General features: G+C 34.6%; 2 protein-coding genes across 2 annotated transcripts in view; both read right to left on the bottom strand.

Moving 5' to 3' along the window:
* The window catches only part of LOC140150698 (E3 ubiquitin-protein ligase rnf213-alpha-like), a 99,581-nt gene extending 75,956 nt beyond the window's left edge, over nucleotides 1-23,625 (bottom strand). The window contains exons 1-13 of the mRNA XM_072172780.1: nucleotides 23,443-23,625; nucleotides 22,784-23,108; nucleotides 22,482-22,615; nucleotides 21,737-21,829; nucleotides 18,112-18,213; nucleotides 17,179-17,349; nucleotides 12,637-12,852; nucleotides 12,304-12,461; nucleotides 11,367-11,589; nucleotides 10,990-11,160; nucleotides 10,167-10,336; nucleotides 8,897-9,028; nucleotides 8,343-8,526 (exon numbers count right to left, since the gene is read on the bottom strand). Of these exons, the coding sequence (XP_072028881.1) occupies nucleotides 8,343-8,526; nucleotides 8,897-9,028; nucleotides 10,167-10,336; nucleotides 10,990-11,160; nucleotides 11,367-11,589; nucleotides 12,304-12,461; nucleotides 12,637-12,852; nucleotides 17,179-17,349; nucleotides 18,112-18,213; nucleotides 21,737-21,829; nucleotides 22,482-22,615; nucleotides 22,784-23,108; nucleotides 23,443-23,556 (2,193 nt within the window). The 5' untranslated portion in view covers nucleotides 23,557-23,625. The remainder of the gene's footprint in view (nucleotides 1-8,342; nucleotides 8,527-8,896; nucleotides 9,029-10,166; nucleotides 10,337-10,989; nucleotides 11,161-11,366; nucleotides 11,590-12,303; nucleotides 12,462-12,636; nucleotides 12,853-17,178; nucleotides 17,350-18,111; nucleotides 18,214-21,736; nucleotides 21,830-22,481; nucleotides 22,616-22,783; nucleotides 23,109-23,442) is intronic.
* A 564-nt stretch (nucleotides 23,626-24,189) lies between these two features.
* The window catches only part of LOC140150059 (E3 ubiquitin-protein ligase rnf213-alpha-like), a 32,246-nt gene continuing 31,206 nt past the window's right edge, over nucleotides 24,190-25,229 (bottom strand). The window contains exons 27-28 of the mRNA XM_072172063.1: nucleotides 24,773-24,973; nucleotides 24,190-24,334 (exon numbers count right to left, since the gene is read on the bottom strand). Coding sequence (XP_072028164.1) covers nucleotides 24,190-24,334; nucleotides 24,773-24,973 — 346 coding nt within the window. The remainder of the gene's footprint in view (nucleotides 24,335-24,772; nucleotides 24,974-25,229) is intronic.

Here is a 25,229-nt window from a genome sequence, read left to right as displayed (position 1 = left end):
CCAGAATAATATAACTTAAAAGTTAATATATATTTATTTAACATTATGGTAGACCGTGCTCATTTGGCTTAAATGGAGGAATAATTACCAATAAGCATGTCAAAGTTAGGAAGGTATGTATAATGTGACCGTGTATATTCAAAATTATACGTTAGACAAATGCTGAATACGACCAAAACATGAGTTTTAATGAATGAATTCATTAGATCGAAGCTCAATAACACAATACAGTAGCATTGCAATGATAGGATTAAATACGCTGAAATCGAGTGCAATTGTCATCAGTCTCCCGGTGGCATATAGTTACTGGCCTTGCTTCTCGCCCCGATGTCGCGAGTTCGAATCCATGTAATGCTGTTTTTCTTTCTTTCTTTTTTTTTTCTTTCTTTCTTTCTTTCTTTCTTTCTTTTTTTCTTTTTTTCTTTCTTTCTTTCTTTTTTTTTTTCTTTTTTTCTTTTTACCTTTATGTTGCCAATTTACATTTACATTTACCAATGGACTAAAGGGAAACAATTGTTTTGTTTTATGATGTTTTTTGTTATTTCAGTAGGTATTTTTAACCGATTGTACTCTATATTTCCAATATAATTTAATTTTGATTAGTTTTAAATAGTTTTAAAAGTGAATTTTGAGATAATGCGCTTATAATAGCAATCATGTGTCAAATATGCCTTAAATAATGCATATATTACAGCGTTTTGATACCTAAAAATATTAAGTTTGACAAAAATTACAATTAAAGTAACCAAAAAATGCGCAATGTTATTTGTTTGAAATTAGTGAAAAATCATATCAATCGAGCAACGCGTTTGCGAGTTATGGTAATTTTACTGAAAGTAATAGATTATTTTTGTCTTCTTCAATACAATCAAGTGCAAATTTCCTGGGACACTTGTTCATATTTCGCGCCCTCTGTTCAATAAAACCGGTCATATGAAGTTCACCATGTGATATTTTATTTGTATAGTTTCCAACCTATTTCGAATCCTCCTCTCCCACCAACCAATGTTGGAGCAAAAATATAGGCCATTTACAAAATGAGGCGTTTGGTATACAACATTGAATAAGGGGTGCGGGGAGGGTCATTGAACTATGAAAGTGTCCCAGCAAATTTGCACTTGATTGTATAGGGATGCGAAAAATAATCTATTAATATCAATAAAATCGCCATAACTCTCGAACGCGTTGCTCGATTTTCATAATTTTTTCAGTGATGTCAAGATAATTTCATTATGCATTACATGATTAGCCAATTTTTAAAAATATTATTAAAATAAACATTTTTTGAATATCAAACCCTGCAATGCATGCATTTTTCAAGGAATATTTGACACATTGATTGCTTATATTAGAGTGGACATATAAATTCTCCTTTGGAAGAATTTACAAACATAATAAAAGCAAACCAAATAAGAAATTAAGAAAATATAGAAAGAAATAAAACAGAATCATGATGTTTGTCTCATCATTGATCTTTCAAACTCATTACCCTATTTCAAATGCTATTACCGGAATGCACGTTAAACTCTTTAATATAGGCCTCAGTTCAACTACCCATCACAGACACGCTAATTCAACGTAACAATGCCATGCCAAAAAGTGTATATACAATTATATACAATTACACATTTTAAATGTGCTTATTATTGGTATTCAAAAATAAAAAGAGATAAAGAGCAGGATTTAAAAGGAAACATATCGGCGACAATGAGCTTCGAACCGTAGCCCTCATGATCATAAGGCAGTACGCAAACCACTACACCATGGTTGAGCTGTTGTTATTCATGCGAATTTATTTTTAACAAGGATAACAAGAATTAATGACGCAATAACGGTCTACCAGAATAATATAACTTAAAAGTTAATATATATTTATTTAACATTATGGTAGACCGTGCTCATTTGGCTTAAATGGAGGAATAATTACCAATAAGCATGTCAAAGTTAGGAAGGTATGTATAATGTGACCGTGTATATTCAAAATTATACGTTAGACAAATGCTGAATACGACCAAAACATGAGTTTTAATGAATGAATTCATTAGATCGAAGCTCAATAACACAATACAGTAGCATTGCAATGATAGGATTAAATACGCTGAAATCGAGTGCAATTGTCATCAGTCTCCCGGTGGCATATAGTTACTGGCCTTGCTTCTCGCCCCGATGTCGCGAGTTCGAATCCATGTAATGCTGTTTTTCTTTCTTTCTTTTTTATTCTTTTGCCTTTCTTTCTTTCTTTCTTTCTTTCCTTTTTCTGTCTTTTTTTCTTTCTTTCTTTCTTTCTTTTTTTTCTTTTTTTTTTTTCTTTATGTTGCCAATTTACATTTACATTTTCCAATGGACTAAAGGGAAACAATTGTTTTGTTTTATGATGTTTTTGTTATTTCAGTAGGTATTTTTAACCGATTGTACTCTATATTTCCAATATGATTTAATTTTGATTAGTTTTAAATAGTTTTAAAAGTGAATTTTGAGATAATGCGCTTATAATAGCAATCATGTGTCAAATATGCCTTAAATAATGCATATATTACAGCGTTTTGATACCTAAAAATATTAAGTTTGACAAAAATTACAATTAAAGTAACCAAAAAATGCGCAATGTTATTTGTTTGAATTAGTGAAAAAATCATGTCAATCGAGCAACGCGTTTGCGAGTTATGGTAATTTTACTGAAAGTAATAGATTATTTTTGTCTTCTTCAATACATGTATAGGGGATGCGAAAAATAATCTATTAATATCAATAAAATCGCCATAACTCTCGAACGCGTTGCTCGATTTTCATAATTTTTTCAGTGATGTCAAGATAATTTCATTATGCATTACATGATTAGCCAATTTTTAAAAATATTATTAAAATAAACATTTTTTTTTTATTAAACCCTGCAATGCATGCATTTTTCAAGGAATATTTGACACATTGATTGCTTATATTAGAGTGGACATATAAATTCTCCTTTGGAAGAATTTACAAACATAATAAAAGCAAACCAAATAAGAAATTAAGAAAATATAGAAATAAATAAAACAGAATCATGATGTTTGTCTCATCATTGATCTTTCAAACTCATTACCCTATTTCAAATGCTATTACCGGAATGCACGTTAAACTCTTTAATATAGGCCTCAGTTCAACTACCCATCACAGACACGCTAATTCAACGTAACAATGCCATGCCAAAAAGTGTATATACAATTATATACAATTACACATTTTAAATGTGCTTATTATTGGTATTCAAAAATAAAAAGAGATAAAGAGCAGGATTTAAAAGGAAACATATCGGCGACAATGAGCTTCGAACCGTAGCCCTCATGATCATAAGGCAGTACGCAAACCACTACACCATGGTTGAGCTGTTGTTATTCATGCGAATTTATTTATAACAAGGATAACAAGAATTAATGACGCAATAACGGTCTACCAGAATAATATAACTTAAAAGTTAATATATATTTATTTAACATTATGGTAGACCGTGCTCATTTGGCTTAAATGGAGGAATAATTACCAATAAGCATGTCAAAGTTAGGAAGGTATGTATAATGTGACCGTGTATATTCAAAATTATACGTTAGACAAATGCTGAATACGACCAAAACATGAGTTTTAATGAATGAATTCATTAGATCGAAGCTCAATAACACAATACAGTAGCATTGCAATGATAGGATTAAATACGCTGAAATCGAGTGCAATTGTCATCAGTCTCCCGGTGGCATATAGTTACTGGCCTTGCTTCTCGCCCCCGATGTCGCGAGTTCGAATCCATGTAATGCTGTTTTTCTTTCTTTCTTTTTTATTCTTTTTCTTTCTTTCTTTCTTTCTTTCTTTCTTTCTTTCTTTCTTTTTTTTCTTTCTTTCTTTCTTTTTTTTTTTTTTTTTTCTTTTTACCTTTATGTTGCCAATTTACATTTACATTTACCAATGGACTAAAGGGAAACAATTGTTTTGTTTTATGATGTTTTTTGTTATTTCAGTAGGTATTTTTAACCGATTGTACTCTATATTTCCAATATAATTTAATTTTGATTAGTTTTAAATAGTTTTAAAAGTGAATTTTGAGATAATGCGCTTATAATAGCAATCATGTGTCAAATATGCCTTAAATAATGCATATATTACAGCGTTTTGATACCTAAAAATATTAAGTTTGACAAAAAATTACAATTAAAGTAACAAAAAAATGCGCAATGTTATTTGTTTGAAATTAAAAAAAAAATCATGTCAATCGAGCAACGCGTTTGCGAGTTATGGTAATTTTACTGAAAGTAATAGATTATTTTTTTTTTTTTTTTATACAATCAAGTGCAAATTTCCCTGGGACACTTGTTCATATTTGTCGCCCTTTGTTCCATAAAACCGGTCATATGAAGTTCACCATGTGATATTTTATTTGTATAGTTTCCAACCTATTTCGAATCCTCCCTCTCCCACCAACCAATGTTGGAGCAAAAATATAGGCCATTTAAAAAATGAGGCGTTTGGTATACAACATTGAATAAGGGGTGCAGGGAGGTCATTGAACTATGAAAGTGTCCCAGCAAATTTGCACTTGATTGTATAGGGGATGCGAAAAATAATCTATTAATATCAATAAAATCGCCATAACTCTCGAACGCGTTGCTCGATTTTCATAATTTTTCAGTGATGTCAAGATAATTTCATTATGCATTACATGATTAGCCAATTTTTAAAAATATTATTAAAATAAACATTTTTTTGAATATCAAACCCTGCAATGCATGCATTTTTCAAGGAATATTTGACACATTGATTGCTTATATTAGAGTGGACATATAAATTCTCCTTTGGAAGAATTTACAAACATAATAAAAGCAAACCAAATAAGAAATTAAGAAAATATAGAAATAAATAAAACAGAATCATGATGTTTGTCTCATCATTGATCTTTCAAACTCATTACCCTATTTCAAATGCTATTACCGGAATGCACGTTAAACTCTTTAATATAGGCCTCAGTTCAACTACCCATCACAGACACGCTAATTCAACGTAACAATGCCATGCCAAAAGCGTATATACAATTATATACAATTACACATTTTAAATGTGCTTATTATTGGTATTAAAAAAAAAAAAAGAGATAAAGAGCAGGATTTAAAAGGAAACATATCGGCGACAATGAGCTTCGAACCGTAGCCCTCATGATCATAAGGCAGTACGCAAACCACTACACCATGGTTGAGCTGTTGTTATTCATGCGAATTTATTTTTAACAAGGATAACAAGAATTAATGACGCAATAACGGTCTACCAGAATAATATAACTTAAAAGTTAATATATATTTATTTAACATTATGGTAGACCGTGCTCATTTGGCTTAAATGGAGGAATAATTACCAATAAGCATGTCAAAGTTAGGAAGGTATGTATAATGTGACCGTGTATATTCAAAATTATACGTTAGACAAATGCTGAATACGACCAAAACATGAGTTTTAATGAATGAATTCATTAGATCGAAGCTCAATAACACAATACAGTAGCATTGCAATGATAGGATTAAATACGCTGAAATCGAGTGCAATTGTCATCAGTCTCCCGGTGGCATATAGTTACTGGCCTTGCTTCTCGCCCCCGATGTCGCGAGTTCGAATCCATGTAATGCTGTTTTTCTTTCTTTCTTTCTTTCTTTCTTTCTTTCTTTCTTTCTTTCTTTCTTTCTTTTTTTCTTTCTTTCTTTCTTTTTTTTTTTTTTTTTTCTTTTTCCTTTATGTTGCCAATTTACATTTACATTTACCAATGGACTAAAGGAAACAATTGTTTTGTTTTATGATGTTTTTTGTTATTTCAGTAGGTATTTTTAACCGATTGTACTCTATATTTCCAATATAATTTAATTTTGATTAGTTTTAAATAGTTTTAAAAGTGAATTTTGAGATAATGCGCTTATAATAGCAATCATGTGTCAAATATGCCTTAAATAATGCATATATTACAGCGTTTTGATACCTAAAATATTAAGTTTGACAAAAATTACAATTAAAGTAACCAAAAAATGCGCAATGTTATTTGTTTGAAATTAGTGAAAAATCATGTCAATCGAGCAACGCGTTTGCGAGTTATGGTAATTTTACTGAAAGTAATAGATTATTTTTTTTTTTTTTTTTTACAATCAAGTGCAAATTTCCCTGGGACACTTGTTCATATTTCGCTCCCTCTGTTCAATAAAACCGATAATATGAAGTTCACCATGTGATATTTTATTTGTATAGTTTCCAACCTATTTCGAATCCCTCCTCTCCCACCAACCAATGTTGGAGCAAAAATATAGGCCATTTACAAAATGAGGCGTTTGGTATACAACATTGAATAAGGGGTGCGGGAGGGTCATTGAACTAAGCAAGTGTCCCAGCAAATTTGCACTTGATTGTATAGGGGATGCGAAAAATAATCTATTAATATCAATAAAATCGCCATAACTCTCGAACGCGTTGCTCGATTTTCATAATTTTTCAGTGATGTCAAGATAATTTCATTATGCATTACATGATTAGCCAATTGTTAACAATATTATTAAAATAAACATTTTTTGAATATCAAACCCTGCAATGCATGCATTTTTCAAGGAATATTTGACACATTGATTGCTTATATTAGAGTGGACATATAAATTCTCCTTTGGAAGAATTTACAAACATAATAAAAGCAAACCAAATAAGAAATTAAGAAAATATAGAAATAAATAAAACAGAATCATGATGTTTGTCTCATCATTGATCTTTCAAACTCATTACCCTATTTCAAATGCTATTACCGGAATGCACGTTAAACTCTTTAATATAGGCCTCAGTTCAACTACCCATCACAGACACGCTAATTCAACGTAACAATGCCATGCCAAAAAGTGTATATACAATTATATACAATTACACATTTTAAATGTGCTTATTATTGGTATTCAAAAATAAAAAGAGATAAAGAGCAGGATTTAAAAGGAAACATATCGGCGACAATGAGCTTCGAACCGTAGCCCTCATGATCATAAGGCAGTACGCAAACCACTACACCATGGTTGAGCTGTTGTTATTCATGCGAATTTATTTTTAACAAGGATAACAAGAATTAATGACGCAATAACGGTCTACCAGAATAATATAACTTAAAAGTTAATATATATTTATTTAACATTATGGTAGACCGTGCTCATTTGGCTTAAATGGAGGAATAATTACCAATAAGCATGTCAAAGTTAGGAAGGTATGTATAATGTGACCGTGTATATTCAAAATTATACGTTAGACAAATGCTGAATACGACCAAAACATGAGTTTTAATGAATGAATTCATTAGATCGAAGCTCAATAACACAATACAGTAGCATTGCAATGATAGGATTAAATACGCTGAAATCGAGTGCAATTGTCATCAGTCTCCCGGTGGCATATAGTTACTGGCCTTGCTTCTCGCCCCCGATGTCGCGAGTTCGAATCCATGTAATGCTGTTTTTCTTTCTTTCTTTTTTTATTCTTTTTGCCTTTCTTTCTTTCTTTCTTTCTTTCCTTTTTCTTTCTTTTTCTTTCTTTCTTTCTTTCTTTTTTTTCTTTTTTTCTTTTTACCTTTATGTTGCCAATTTACATTTACATTTACCAATGGACTAAAGGGAAACAATTGTTTTGTTTTATGATGTTTTTTGTTATTTCAGTAGGTATTTTTAACCGATTGTACTCTATATTTCCAATATGATTTAATTTTGATTAGTTTTAAATAGTTTTAAAAGTGAATTTTGAGATAATGCGCTTATAATAGCAATCATGTGTCAAATATGCCTTAAATAATGCATATATTACAGCGTTTTGATACCTAAAAATATTAAGTTTGACAAAAATGACAATTAAAGTAACCAAAAAAATGCGCAATGTTATTTGTTTGAAATTAGTGAAAAATCATGTCAATCGAGCAACGCGTTTGCGAGTTATGGTAATTTTACTGAAAGTAATAGATTATTTTTTTTTTTCTTTTATACAATCAAGTGCAAATTTCCCTGGGACACTTGTTCATATTTCGCGCCCTCTGTTCAATAAAACCGGTCATATGAAGTTCACCATGTGATATTTTATTTGTATAGTTTCCAACCTATTTCGAATCCCCTCCCTCTCCCACCAACCAATGTTGGAGCAAAAATATAGGCCATTTACAAAATGAGGCGTTTGGTATACAACATTGAATAAGGGGTGCGGGGAGGGTCATTGAACTATGAAAGTGTCCCAGCAAATTTGCACTTGATTGTAGACTTGCTCTAAGTCATTAATTAGCTTTAAAATAAAATTAAAAAAACAAAAAAAAAACATATACAAGGTTTCAACAGTACCTCTTCCCGTCCTGTACGTCTAATATGGTGCTCAAACACATACATTGGGTCAATAGGGTCAATTTCATCTGAATCATCAGCCTTCACGAGACCACCAAAGTTCCTTTTTACACTGTGTTCCAACTCCTTTACGCTTGGGCATTTTCCAGTTTTCTTCGAAAATGTGCAGAGCATCTTGACGAGACTAAAATGATTGAAAAGAAAATCAATTACATTTCTCTACCACCACACTAAGGCATAAACAAATTGTTTGATTGGCGTAACCCGACCCTAAAAACAGCCCCGACCCAAGACATTTTTCTTATTTTTTTTTCAAAAATAACAAAACAAAACAAAAAAAGTTCCAAGGCCTTTATCATACGCAATTTACCGCTTAAAACCATATTTTTTTATGTTACTCCAATCAAACAATTTTTTTTGCCTAAGTGGTAGAAAAATTTTCCGTTCGGTTGGTATTATTTTTAAGGGTTTAAACAAGAATTACCACCACCATCATCATGTTGTTTTTTCATTATAATAATTATTATTATCACCATCATTATACGAATTCTCACCTGTAATAGTCTCGTAAGCCAAAGAAATCCTTCTTCCGATTCTGACTATTGCATATCTCTTGATATGCTCTAGCTAGATATGGTATTATAGGGTCTATTTGCTTCAAAACTTCTTCATCTGAACAGATACCCCTACAAAATTAAAAATAGTATGCAGTATGAGAAAAGCCTACAACAGGACCTATTACCTCACCCAAATTACATACACACTAGTGCATCTCTTCACATGCCTCACTATATCGTGTTGTGTATTCACTCGGATGAAAATGCAGTGTCTGTGTTACTTGGGTTAGAAATAGGTTCCGGGAGATATTTTAATAAAATGCCGTCCTTTTAACATTTTTATTCGGGGTTGTTCATTTAGCATATATAATGTACTTAACAATGTTAAAATAAGAAATAGTATGTGTGAAAGTTTAGAACAAGTCTTCAACACTTACATTTTTGATCCGTATATTTCGGAGAAACTCTTCTCCGTCATCAGCGGGTGGTAGCTGAATGTTGACTACTTGATCCTCCTCCAAATCTGGACGTTGGTGGTATCCTAGGTATTTCCAACAGAGAATCATAATGTCTTGAGAGTTCATGGCCCGTCCATGTTTAGGGTGCGGTTGGTCTCCTTCTTGCAAATAGCCTCCATCACTTTGCGCAAACAAACTTGTCTTCTCTACAGATGACAGTGACACCTCCCAAGTCTGGACTGTGTCCTGTACATATGTTGTGTTATGCAACAGCTGAAGTGTTACTCGCTATTTTTGCAGTATGCTCTTTGAGTCTCTCACCCAATGTCCTTTTGGTTTCTCCCACGTAGACTTCATCACACTCACTGCAAGGGATGCGATAAATTACACCAGACCGATCTTCTGTGAAAGTCTTATCTTTTGGTGCAACTAAAAATTGACGCAAGGTCCGGTGGGGTCTGAACACGGCGGAGATTCCGTAACTGCCGAAAACTCGCATTAATTCTTTCTGAAACTCCTTGGACATAGGGGACAACGACAAAAGATTCTTTTTGCTGTAGAGGAAGGAGTACTTTCTTGCATAGCTACATGTTGTCTCTTGGTTCTTGTGTGTGAGAATCCTCCAATCCTCATACCCACAATGCTGGTAGAGGATCAACTAGTCACCCGTTGATGTCGGAGAAGGGTTTCTTCGAAATATACGTATCAAAAACTGTGAGTGTTGAAGACTTGTTTTAAACTTTCACACATGAATACTACCAACACATAAGAGTATTAATTCAAGAAATATGCCTCAAAGAGTAACATACCTTGCTGTCTCAATGAGATCTGCCTCTGTAAGATCTTCCCTCGACAACATAATACCACGATTCATCTTGGCAGGATCCAGGGACCAATTGGATAGGCCGATAAATGCTATTTTCTTTGACTTGTCTTCGTCGTCATCTAGTGAACTGGTCTCTAGTAATGGGTGCAATGTCTTTTTAAAGTGGCCGGAAAATAATGTAAGAATTATTGTAGCAGACAAGTGATACAAATTATACGAATTGAAATCAAATTAATTATAGGTTAATAAACGCGTATCACTTGTTGGGAGTGAAATTGTACAAAATAATGCACACGTACTGATATGTTGATACGTCTAATGCATGAGCTCCGGAGGGGGAGTGCATTAGACGCATCAACATCTCAGTACAAGTTCATTATTTTGTACAATTTCACTCCCAACAAGTGATACGCGTTTATTAACCTATTTCATAAAATATCCCGTGATTTTTGCAATTTTGATACCAAAATTGTCACTAAATATGTTGTAAAATACAAACAAATATAAATGCATCCACCTGTAAGAAAAATGAACGCGTCCGAAAGCACAGCGCGTACTACGCGAAGTGCTCGCACGTGCAATTATACAATATTTATGCACGGCTAGTAATTTACTAACGCTTGCTTTGATTGGTTCTCACTATCTAGGAGTGTATGAAAAAGGTTCAGTATAAGATCAATTCTGATGTAGGCAAACAACATGAATGACAAAGATTACAAACATATGATAATCAAGACAAAATGGAATATTACCAAAAAAACAAAACAAAACAAAAACAATTTGGTCACAGGCATTGAGAGTTTTACCTTCAGGGGCATTTTTGGTGAGTCTTCAGCGAGACCAACTTCGTCAAGAACGGCTACAGATACAAAACGATTAATATCTTTGTCTTTCTGGAACTTCACGCAGAGATCAAACACCGCCTTGATATCCGAGGATGTTGATAGAGGACTGCACTGGCAGGATCTCATATGTACCTTCATGAAAATGAAAAAAGAATAATATCAAGTATAACTTAACATATAACTGTCACCTTTGTAACTGTAGATGCAGATGTAGACAGAGAGAATGTTCTACCCGATTTAACAATGTCAATTTAGTCAAAATTATTTTCTTCATTTGCGCGGCACGTTACTTCGTCAAAATGTTGTAAAATAATAAAATACTTCAGCTTTCAGTTTACCTGTTTCAAGTTCTTGTATAGTGCAGATGTAGCGTAGCCTCCTTGCATTGCTTTGGCAACTATGGACTTAGCTAGCGATTTTGAGCTGCCAGGTTTCCCAACAAGAAACAATGGTATCCGCAGCTCAATGCATAGAACCATCATGAAGACATTCTCTTTTAGTGCAGCATTTCGAGCGATATTAGGACCTAGATCCAAGTCTTCGAGAAATGCATCTTGACATCTGTTCAAAACAAAATATTAATAAAAATAGTTCTTTGATCCATCACTTGGCTTACTGGTGGGAGTTATTCAACACATATTGTGATTTTCTTTCAGGTCTCCAATTATGAAGTGATGGAGTTTGCTATTGTGTCTACCTTTGATGTCCTTCATATTAATTGTCGACCCAACTTTGGAGGTGACGCGTATGTAGGGCTGTTAAGACCCCCTTTTTCAGCATCGCTGTCACCCAAAGACCCCATATTTGTTTACGAACACATGCTCTGTCACCCAAAGACCCCCTATTTTTTCCATTTGATCTGTCACCCAAAGACCATTACAAGTTCAATATGAACAGCAACTTTCATTTATCACTGATTTTGTTACTATTTAGAACTAGAAATCCGATTTTCGAGGTTTCTGTGGCGCTGTTTTGGCTCTCACCCAAAGACTCCATTTAAAAAAGGTCATGTTCTCACCCAATGACCCCATATTTTTTACATTTTGCTCTCACCGAATGCCAAAATCATGCTCTCACCCAATGACCCCATATTTTTTACATTTTGCTCTCACCGAATGCCCCTTAGTGCGAAAGTGCCAGTCCTACACCTATATTCATTTCAAATTGAAGTGCCCCCCCCCCCCGGGAGTATATAACGCACGTATTTGGAAACTGTACGCCATTGTAAGGCTTTTGTAAGTAACATTAACGAGAAAACTCGAAATGTCATCACACCTTGTAATTTCGTCCAGCATCATGTCACCTCCTTCTGGTAGCTTTAATATACCTGCAATGAGTTCACGAAATCGCTCCCGTCCTTCTTGTAAACGAGCATGGTAACAAACTCCCAATGCGAGAAGCAGAGCTTTGGTCAGCGTAGTCATTGGGGTTGTCTGGTGTACAAAAATAAGATAAAGTTTAATTAAGTTTGCCTAAATATAAAATGTTCGAGTTGATGATGAAATCAATATATAAGGTCCATTCATGTCCAAAAACATTTACTAGTAACATTACATTACATGTTTACAGGAATGTTGTCTATGGTAGTTATTGCGGTATTTATCTTACTTGCTCCAACATCGATTCCACATCTATAGACCTTGCCGATACCGACTCTTCATCCGTTGCCAATGCTCTAGGTGTCTCTGGTTCGTCACTAGGAATGCTACCTCTGCTGTGTGGTTCGGATGGAATGAAGGACAAGCCTGGGACATCCTGGTGCGTCGCAGGAGGTGATCTTGCAGCCAGCGTAGCAGCAAATAGACGCATGCTTCTAAATGTTTCCTTTTAAAAAGACAAATAGATTTATTTAAAGCTCTTGGATAAATAATTTTATACTGGAGTAGTTTTTATGCTAGCTAAACTTGTCTTTTAAAATTGAGAGTATGCCGGATTTGCAAGTACAAACATCAATACGTATTTACATAAGACAATTTGCATGATTATAGGGTCAATCCATACCAAATCAAGGAGGGCTCCCACCTGAAGAAATGTGAATTCAGGAGCAAAACTTGCCAGTTTATAATTTTTTTCTTTAATCGCATATTTAATGACCCCGTGACACGACGCGCAATTTATACGTACCGTGTTTTTTTTGACATGAATATAAACATTTAAATAACAATATGTTTTACTTCAAAACAGCAATGAAAATGAAGTTTATGTTAATAATGGCCTGGGGACCGGATCGATGTGGAGAACAATCAAAACCAACGCCGATCGCGATCGATTTATAGAGATCAATAGCCGTAATACTTTCCAAGGGAATATTATCTAATCACAACATGTGTGTATGAATTAGGATCATCATCACCATCAAGCCATTGCCGACCCACTGCAGGGTGAAGGCCTCATTAAAGGTCATATATATTGCTCGGACAACATCATATCATTGGCAAGCTAATATTATGAGGACAATGAAAATGACTCCTTTTTTGAGAAAATAAGACGTTTAAAATTGATATTCCCCAAAAACCAACTTAAAGCGGTGAGTTCCTTCGAACGAGACAGATTTGACCTAGAAAAAAGTTGACGTCAATAAATGAGATGTGCCTGCTTTGAGAGAAGGGACTGTAAACGCTCTCAATGTACAGAATGTATATTGTTGTTGTTCTCAGAAAAAAATCTGAATCAAGTATTACAAATTTAATGGTTTTAAACATATGGATGCAATCAGCCGCTTCTTTTTTTATATATTAGTATTAGTAAATTGTGATATTACAATGTACAATGTACAATGTACATGTATCAACAACATGAGAAATATTTGGACTAAAAAATGAAAAAATATTTTGAGCTTAGAATTTCAGCGTGATCAATCTGAGACTAGTATATTCAGGTATACTATCTCTCAGTGATCAATATTGTATTTATTTTGCAAATAAACAATTTTAATGAGACGGTAGCTAACGCGCATTTATACATGAATCATAGATCATCTAGATGATCTATGCATGAATAAACATAAAAACAACTCTGTTTTATCGTGGTCATAGCTATATAGTGTCCGCTTCATTTACTTACGTTATCAGCCCGCTGCTTTGAAAATTAATTTCGCTTCGAACATGTCGAACGGGGGAAGGACTCGTACTAGCTCAAACTTTACCAACACTATCTCTCTTTTTTCAGGAGAAATACGCATAAAAATTCCTCTTCCTCGTCTGCCTTCCATAGCCCCTTGCAACATCTGTTTTTCTACACCTCCATCAGTGGACTTCGGGTATGTGCTTTCATAAATGCGCACGTGACAAGGTGATGTAAGATACCCGGATGTACACAAACTCCACACGCAAAGTATAGGCAAAAATGACAGGTTGCAAGGAAAATTATTCCTGCAAAATAGTGGCATTGATTGCAAAGGGCAAAATAATTTGACCCGAAACATAAACTCTTTATTTGGGTTTTCCATTACGGAAAAAAAATAACGACGGAAAAGCTAGATATAGCTGATTTAAAAACTTATATCACATTATTTCCGTGCTAAATGGGCGTGGCAATTGGCCATATTGATGACGAAATGGGATTCTTACGGGCATTAAGGTCAGAACTGCGTAGCTGCCGATGATGTTATTTGATAATTTTTGCACGTGATGATAGGGAACTTTAGGGGCGCTGTCATTTTCTTCGGAAGTAATGGGTCATGAATTTATTTACTTGGGAGTCGAGAGAAATATCCCCCCCCCCCCAGTGCCGCCACTGAATATAACCCTGATCCTAATTTTAACTCTAATTTTAACGTAAATTGACGAAACTATAACAACTAGCCCTTTTCGGAATAATGACCCTCTCGAACTAATTGGCTAGATGTCCCTGCCCGACCTCCTCAACCCTAACTTACTCATTCGCTCGCTCACATTCAGTATCAAAATGGACAAAAATAAATTCAAAATGTGTTTTTAAGCACCTTTTTGTGTCGCCCCATGCTAAATCGGTCATCTATACACCCTTTGACGTACAACTTTAGAGTATAAACACGTAGATGAATGTACATGATCTAATCATCATCCCGGCTGGAAGATGTTGAGGAAGATGTATACTATACATCACGCTAGTATTATTGTCGTGGTATTATATATTGTATTGTATTGTATACGTCAATTTTGTTCAGTTTGGTTCAAACGGCTTATTAAGTTTTACTTTACACGGAAGGGGGGCCTTGCAAAAACAATTAATTTATGAGTGTAAAGGGGAGGGAGGAGGGTGGGTTTTGTCTAGCCGAAAGAGGGGAAAAATAACATTTATAAAATAATAAGTAAAAAAGTAAAAATATTGTTTATCTTACGATAACCATGATTTGTCCTTGCAAATTACCATCAAACCTCCAGCCAATGTTTCTTGCCAATGCTAGCCACGAAACAAGGTCACAACTGTTAGCCCACTCCCTAAATGGTCGCCATTTCAGTGACTGACAGTGATGTAATGCAAATATGGCGCTGGCCATCTGGTCACATGCGCATTTATAAAAGCGCATTTATATATATAACCGAAGTCCACTGTCCATGTTTCCTGACAATATGGCCAAAGTACTTCAGCTTTCTCTCCATTATGCCGATTCTGATGGTTAAACTTGTACCAATCTTGTCGGGAATCCAGGAATGTGTTCTCCTGTCTTTCCCTGTCACTTGTAGAAGCCTCCTGTAACACTACATCTCAAAAGCATCTACTCTTTTCCTATCATTCTTGGTCATAGCCCAAGACTCGCATCCGTAAGTGGCAATGGAAAACAGTTGGACGAAGTAGGCGTACCTTGAGGTCAATGGATAGGCCTCTGCTTTTCCATAATGCTTGACATGCCCTGCACAGTTGTCCTTGCAATAGCCAGTCTTCTCTTAATTTCAGTTGTGCTGTCACCACTGTTGTTAATCATTGAACCCAGATATTCAAATTGTTTCACCTCTTCAATCTGCGGTCCATCTATCACAAACTCATCACTTTTCCGCTCTCTGTCTACAACCATTATTTTTGTCTTCTTTGTGTTTAGGAGAAGGTATTTTTTTCGCTGGCCTCTTTGATGCGCTTCAAAAGATCTGCTGCTACAAATAAGAGTGGTATCATCGGCGTACCTCAGGTTAGTAATTCTTGTACCGCCAAACTTCACTCCACTCCTCCAAAGCTGTTCTCATTATGTCTTCAGAGTAGATGTTGAAAAGGTTTGGTGATAGCACACAGCACTGTCGTAAGCCTCTTTCAATCTGTGTCCCCACTACTTGTTCTGACTGCCGATTCTTGGTCTTCATATAAACAGCTGATCAGATCCACAAGATGACTTGGGAAACCGATCTTTTTCATAGTTACCCACATCTGAGGGTGGCTAACACAGTCAAAAGCTTTACTGTAATCTATGAAGCACATGTAAAGAGGAAGTCTATTTCTCAATCACCTTCCTGATATTGACAATTTTGTCCCTAGTCCCCCTTCCTTCACGAAATCCTGCCTGCTGATCAGATATTTCTTGCTCCATTTTGTTCTTCATTCTCTTGATGATCTTCAGAAGCACTTTACTTGCATGACAAATCAGGCTGACGGTCCAGTGATTGGCACACTCTTTCAAATTTCCCTTCTTTGGCAGTGGAATAAATACTGCCCTGCACCAGTCTCTCGGCCATTTCTTCCTTTTCCAGATGATACCACATAGACGCCAAATTAGGTCTATCCCTTCTTTCCCAGTTGCCTTCCACAACTCAGAAGCTACATTATAAATGCCAGGTGACTTAGCATTTTTCATTTGTTCCATGGCAAGCTCAACTTCAGATCTCAATGGTGGCGGTTCTTCCTCACTCGTTTCACACTGCACATACACCTGTCATTTTGTGCTTCAAACAGCTGGGAAATACTGAACCCATCGCCTCTTGATGTCTTCACTTTCGGTAAGAGTGTTACCTTTCTCATCATTTATAACATCCATCCTGGGGGTCCTCTTCTTAGTAAGTTCTTTGGCAATACTAAAAGCTATCTTTAAGTCACCCTTACATCTTTCAATTTCCACACACTTCCTTTCGATATTTTACTACTGCAATGATAAACATTGCTGCTGCTGCTGCTGCTACTGCTACTGCTACTGCTACTACTACCCTAAACTGTGCGGATAATTATGTTGATTAGTCTACTTACCAAGAAATCATGACCTGGCGATAGAAACATTTCTGGAGAAGCGTCGGAAGTTTCAGTATGCTCATCAGCATATTCCGTATGCTTAGCAGCATGTCCAGTATGCTCTTCGGTAAGCTCTACATGCTCACTGGTAATTCCTTCTACTGGTTCCTCGAACGAGTCCTCGTTGCTCTGATAAAAAAATGTGACGTGTGTTCAACTCTTAAAATGTGTGATATATAGAATCCAGTAACAGCAATCTTGTGACGAAGTCAAAAATAGCAGTCAATGAACAGAGTGCAGTAATATTGAATGTACCTCTCCCCAAAAAACTCTCAATTCCGACCTATAGCTGCTGCTAGCACTTCTTGTGCAACCTACAGACTCAGCCACCTTGAAGATTTTGTTAAAATCATTTACCGAAGTTATTCCTAGTTAAAGACGACATTGATTTCCTGCGTAAACTTCCCACGTCCATTGAACCTAACAGTTTTCGGTTACATTCGAAGTAAACAGTGTGACCCAAGTCTTTCTAAGTAGAGTTCCTCTCCGAAGCTATTAAATTAATTCTTGAAAACAATTCTTCATCTTCAACGGTGTTTACTATAAGCAACTAAGAGGAACTGCTCCCAGTTACGCCGATGTTTGTATGGGAATTATCAAAAAACATATGAAACTGTTCAAACAGCTACGAGTCCAACTACTAGTCCGTACTAGCTAGAATAACTGGCTTAGATACCTGGATGACTGTTTCATTATTTGGAATAACGACATGGGCAATATTGATACATTTGTCTTAATTTAAACAATCTTCAAGATTCTATCAAAATTACTAACGTGTTCTAGTAATTCCAATATTCCTTTCCTTGATATCACCATTAAGATATCACCATTCTTTTTCTTGATATCACAGTTAAAATTAATTTAAAAACTCTATGTGTTTGCTAGGCCTACCTCAGGAACGGTGATTCCTAAAATATCTTGATGTTGAAGAAACCAAACTAGAACATCTAATGCTCGTTTTACATCTCGAAGGCTAACAAAACTGCATTCGTTCTGGTAAGAAATAATAATAGGGAAACAAAATATTACAAGATTCTAGCGATAAAATATCCAAATACATTTACATGCACTCACATAATATTTAACACTCCAAACTCAAGGTCATTCAAGGTGGAAATAGCTCAATCAATTTGAGGATTTCCTAGATTAAAGGTCTGCATATTGCAATATAATTAGTACGGGTGTGGCTTATTCCATGTAGGTGTAAGTTGGAACATGGGTAAACATTTCAAATAGGCCTAAAACTTACTGTTGAAAACAATTTCATAAGACCGTTTTGCTTTATATTAAATAAATGCGTTTTTTCAGTGATCTTCAGTAGCTTTACACGGTCAGCCTACACGTGATAACAGCTGTATCAAAATTTTGATTTGTGAAATCTTTATTGAGGGATTTAAACTACTTCAGTGGCAAGCACTGCTTTCCAAGCAGGCCCTCATGAATTGATATTTACAACATTTTTACAGATTATTTACAAAATAACATGATATTTAGTAATTTATACAAAAACATCAATAATAAGTGTGAAAATAAATGTATCTCAAGTACATGAACGATATAAATCTAAAAATACATACAATATAAATGATTATAATTCAGCAGTAGTAATGATACTTGTCTTGAATTGATGCAAAGACATAGTTTCAAGGTTTACACGAAATGATGGTGGCAAATTGTTCAATAAGTTTGCAGCTCTTACAATAAATGTACGTTTACCACTATTGGAATTATATTTAGGCACAATCAATGTGTTTGAAGAATGACTCCTTGTAATGTGATCATGAGCATTATGAAGAAAGTCAAATTGATTACATAAATATTCAGGACACATATTTTTGATACATTTAAAGGTAAGAAAAATCATGTGATTAGACCATCTATCAGAAAGTCTAATCCAATTTAAAGAATTTAACATTTCATCTACTAGTGCTCTAATATCAGCGAAGAGAATTGTTCTAGCTAATCTGTTGTGAAGTACTTGAAGCTGATATTGATTGGTTGCAGAAAAATTAGACCAAACACTGCTGGCATAGTCGAAATGTGGAATTACAAGAGCGTTAGAGAGCATAACTAAGGTTTTATGAGGTAGGAAATACTTTGCACGTTTTACAACACCAATTCTCTTGGAAACATTTCCAGATACATAATCAATGTGTGATGACCAAGACATATTACTATCAAACTTAATACCAAGATATTTGAAAACATCAACTCTTTCAATAATTTTGTCATCAAATGTGAGAGTTATGTCATTGTAATGATTAAGCGTATGATTAGTTCCAAAAATCATAAACTTAGTTTTGTCAGTATTTAATGTGAGCTTATTAGCTTTAAATCAGTTAGCAAGGTTAGATTCAAGTTGCATTTTTAAGTCATCAGCATTTTTTGCTTTACACATAAGAGAAGTGTCATCTGCATACATTACTGTCTTACAAGTTACAACATCAGGTAAACAATTGACAACAATTATAAATAGCAGAGGACCTAAGATTGAGCCTTGCGGAATTCCAGTATTATAAGTTTTGAAATCCGACAGAAAAGAATTAACATGCACAGCTTGAGCCCTATTACTTAGGTATGATTTAAACCAACCAATTTCTTTACCCTTAATACCATATTCAGCAAGTTCATTAATTAAAATTTCATGATTCACTGTATCAAAAGCCTTTTTAAATCCAAAAATATAACTCCTGTTCCAAAACCATTGTCCATATTATTAAGAATATAATCTTGAACATCTAGTAAAGTTGTTGTTGTAGAATGATTGGATCTAAAACCAGATTGAGAGTCCGAAAGAATATTTCTACTACAAAGATAATCATATAATTGGTTATGAACAGTTCTTTATAATCTTCGCAATAATTGGTAAGACAGATATTGGCCTGTAATTGTTTACATTATTCTTATCACCAGATTTAAAAATTGGAGTAACTTTGGTTTTCTTCCATTCATTAGGAAATTTGGAACTGTTTAAAGAAATATTACAAATATGAGCAAGTGCTTTTGACACATAAGGTGCGGCCAATTTGAGTAGTTTTACATTGAATTTATCTAAACCTGGTGACTTATTATTATCCATATTACATATTTGATTATATACAAAATCATAAGATACAGAAGAGAATCTAAAACTCTCACTATGGTTACATCGAAATATACTACTTATCCCATCATTACATGGGCAGGTGATATCAACATTATCAAATTGTCTGCTAAGTTCTTCACCTACTGAGGTGAAGAATTGATTAAATGAGTCGGCAGCGTCTTTGTGGCAATATTACCATGACCATTTTGGCTTATAATGTTAGGCACAGTTGGCTTATTATTATTACTTGGAATTACTTTTTTAAGTGTTTTCCATAACTTTTTACTATCATGTACATTATCATTAATTGCCCTTTCAAAGTGCGTATTAACTCTATTTCTAACTGACGTAGCCTTTTCCCAATCATCAGGGTCATTGGTTGTATGAGCCTTGGGATACAAATAATCTCTATCCTTACACAATTTAAGAAAATTACTGTCTACCCATTCAGGGAGATGTCCCTTTATACGCTTAGTTTTAAAAGGTGCATGTTTATCACATGCTTCATTAAACAATGATTGCCACTTAGATAAAGCATCATCAACATCATCAATACAGTTTACTTGTTCCCAATCAATATTCTGAATTGTGTTCACAAAGTGTATTCCATCAAAACTTTTGAAGTTTCTTCATGTGACAGTTCTTGGAGGCAATTTAATTTGTTTGTGTTTACGAACAACATATATTAATGAATGATCACTAAGTCCTAGACTAGGTACACCTGACGAAATGACCAATTCTGGACGAGACACAAAGATCAAATCAATTATAGTTCTACTTTTATCAGTAATTCTAGTGTAATCATTAATGAGCTGACACATTTGGGAACTTATTGCAAGATTGGATACTTTTTAGAATCACATTTTGTTGCAACATCCAAATTAAAATCACCTAATATATACACATCTTCATAAATATCATTGCACTTTTGAAACAAAACATTCATGTTATCAATATAATCAAAAGTCGAATCGGGTTGTCGATAAATAGTACCTACAGCGACAGGTTTGGTGTTAGGTAAGTTGATTTCAATAAAAATTGCCTCTACCTCATCATCATGAATATCAACATTTTCTTTAAAACATAAATGTTCTTTTACATAACACATTAAAACGAATGGTACCCATCAGTTTTCATTGATAATGGGTGAGTTTGATGCATCAAAGTTCAACATAAGATCCAATTTGTAGATAAATTGTATAAACAGTTCTGAGCTATACATTCGGGACATTACAAGAGTATCCAATGTTGTATTGGAAGAGGCAGGCTTTTCAATAAACATCAAAATTGATGGGTAACAATAACTTTGAAACAGCCTGTAAATCCCGGGCATTAAATGTATTACTATTTGTCATTATGGTATAGTAGCATGGGTAGGGACTTTACAACCTTCAGGTACACGTCACAACATAATTGAACATAATGATTTACCTTTTGTTGTCTCATAAATTCCTGCGCACTGCATAGAACTGTTGTTATCATTGGTCGTTTTCTTTTATCCGCTCGAAAAATTTCCGACTCCATCTATGGATTGTAAACAACCGCGAAACTTCAACCAATTGATATTTCGTTTTATTTGAAAAAACAAAACAAACAGAAAAAGAAATGAATGTCGAACGTATAAACCGTTCAGTACCAGTTGGAGTCCAACTATAATGCATGCCATATTGAACGGCCTAGGGGAAAGTAAGTCCATATACTGTCCATACCTTCAAGATATAAACCTACTGTCTGGCCATTTTACCATGTTTACTGGGAAATTCCAATTCCAGTACATCGATGAACTGCTCAATAACCACCAAGTAACGACGTGCGCATCTGCGCGCATTGCGTATTTAGCTTTTCATTTATCAAAACTTTCAGGAATTTCTAAAATGGTTAATCAAATGTACAGACTACCAAATAAAATTTTCTATATGAAAGCAACAATAATCTTTTACTTTCTGCTGCTTTCACTGTATTAAATGAGGACACATTTTAATTTGAGCTGTAACTTTTAATATCTTCATACATTCATTTCTAAACAATTTGAATGCTGACAACGCAATGTTGACAATGTAACCTACATATTTCGTGATATCGAACTGTTAAATTTTAAGCCGATTTCAAGGTTTAGGTCTTCTGTAACCTCCAGAGATATGAGTATTGATATTTTTGTATCCGCAGATATACTCACATATTCATCTACTATTTGTTTTATGTACTTCTTCTCTACTGATGCGTTGAGATGCCCGAAATCCCAAATCAATGGCCTCATACTGGGTGGAAGCGGATGGACTCTATAGACTAATTCTCGCAACGGTATTGATCCTAAGATTTTTTAAAGAAACGAATATGCATCATGTTATGGAAGAATAAGAAAGGTGCATCTAGTGACTTCTCCAACATTTGTAGTGAGGAGTCTGGTCCAACATTCAAGGTAAAATATGGCCACTTCTGAATATATCATGTATAATAAATTCATAATTTGATAATTACCAAGTCGTTCTTTGACTTCATTCGACTGTACATGATACCCAAGACCCGTAGATTGCATGCGTTGCAGCATTTGCTGTGAATGTCTCCTGTATGGGTTGCACGACGCGATTAATTTCAACGCACCACTACCAAGCATACTCATTGGACGTCCTTGAATTCTTCCATCACACATGATCTCCTTAATAAGGCCAATCGCCTCTGTTGTATTAGCCTCGTCAAAGAACAGGACAGTGTCGACATCGTACTGTTTTTTGTATCGTCGTGCTATAACTTCGGCCTCTCTTACTTTGTCTGCTATATCTGTCGCCGTTGTTCCGCCATGGATCTTTACAATACAATCAATATACCAAGTGTTACCATTTTTGTTTAATATGTTGAAGTTTGGTCTTCACAATTAAGAAAAAAAAATACCTGCAACTTTGACACACATGGGGTAGGCATTATAGGTTATCATTCTCAGTGCAATATATAATTATGTTATCAATATTGCCACCAGTATTTTGCCTAATATATCCATAAACTTCCAGAAAGTCAATATTTCTGTTCAAAAATGTCTTGATATGTCCACAAAATGCCTTGATCAATCAATACTACTGCTACTGCTACTGCTACTACTACTACTACTACTACCACCACCACTAATATTTGTCATGAAATACCTTCATGAGAATCATATTCTTTATTTCTTCCTCAGTATCCTTGGGTTTCTTTGAAGCAAGAAGCTGACACATAAATCTGATTAAACGAGTTTTGCCGCAGCCTGTTTCTCCCATTATCACTACTGGTATATGACACCTGTCAATTGGAAATGCGTAATTATAATAGCTTTTAATTAAAGTATGATATCACAAAGTCCGAAATGCAGTTTTCCCACTGAAAACGGGTATGTTATACCTGCCAATTACGGCGTATGCACCCCAATCCGTGGAACATACCCGTATTCTATCAAACAAGAAGACACCTTGACTTGGGACCGAAAAGCCATCATCAAGATTCGTACAACATATGTTGGCCGTAGTTGTGGTCAATATTGCATATTTCAAGAAACACAAAAATGCTAAAAAACGACGAAAACACGAATATAACATGTAATATACAATACTACATGTAGGCATGTGCGTCAATTGGAGACATGTTTTTTAGCTGGGGGACACAATATTAAATTGGGTAACCACATTTTGGCAACTTTAATCATTAAGTCACAAAAATATGTTGTTTGATTAAAGTAAGCACACAATTACAGTCTATATTAGAATGCTTTAGAGGTCTATGGTTATTCAATAATGGGGTAAACATGTTTTGGTGCTTCGTTTTGACAAATATCCAACTTCTCGTGGGGCACATATCCCCTTAGACACCCCGCTCCGTCGCAAAAGCGCATGCTCACTAATTAGCCAATAATAAAGCTATGTGAAATCGAACACTTGCCTGAATCTCATTGTGATAGCGAGGATTTTCATGACATTATCCGCGGTTAACTTGTAGGAGTCGTCTGGATCCTGGACATTAGGTATTCCGAGAACATCAGCTATTGCCTGTAATCGACCCATTCTAATGAAAAACAGTATTGAACTATAGTTATCAAAGTTGTAAACTATGCAACCCAAAATCAAAACACAGATCAAAATAATCGCAGTTTTACCCACAAATTGTAAGATTCAACAATAACACTATCTTTGAATATTATTAATAATAAGTCAATAATTACAATAAGTACAATAATTTTACATGAATTCATAAACATAACAAATTAAGGGGACACACACTTGCTTTGGCCATTCATTTGTGGTATTTGGTTAACATGTTAGTGTTTTTAATTGACACAATAAAAAATCCCATTACGAGTGGTATATTACAACTGATCACTTGTATTCTATTTTGTTATTACAAGAATCATTTTAGCTTTATAAGGTTAAAAATATAAGAAAAACAAAGGGGAGAGATAGAGGCGAGAGGACTCGGGGAGAGAACACATCTACGTCTACATACCTATCTGGGTACTTATCTTCAAATGTTTGATCAAATCTAACTCCTTGGTGTTCCAAGCCAACTTTGAGACGAAAATCCATAATTGGAGTGGGATGATACGTTTCTGTTATGTGGTCTTTCAAACGAAGTTTCGAATCAATGACAAAACCAATGAAGGTAAATGTATGTCGATCATCGTTGAAAAACAGATATGGATGCAGGCTGTTAAAATAACATGATTTTAAATTTTAATTTAAAAATGGTGTTTTAGGTTGGGTTGTCTTCAAGCCATTCTCAGAAATACAGCACAATACGGCCACATATAAAGGCGGCACAATCAGAATGTTCTCTCACATACAGAGACGTATTTTGATGTCACTATCAAGCTTGGAGCGACATGAGGTAGGCTATAGTTTTAGTTTTCAATAGTTAAAGCAATAATGTGCCACTCCATTAAAAATAGTTGTGTAGTTTGCTT

Source organism: Amphiura filiformis, chromosome 4, assembly GCF_039555335.1.
Source record: "Amphiura filiformis chromosome 4, Afil_fr2py, whole genome shotgun sequence".
Classification (NCBI taxonomy): domain Eukaryota; kingdom Metazoa; phylum Echinodermata; class Ophiuroidea; order Amphilepidida; family Amphiuridae; genus Amphiura; species Amphiura filiformis.
Note: the sequence above shows the minus strand (reverse complement) of the source record. Positions and strands in the feature narration are given on the sequence as shown.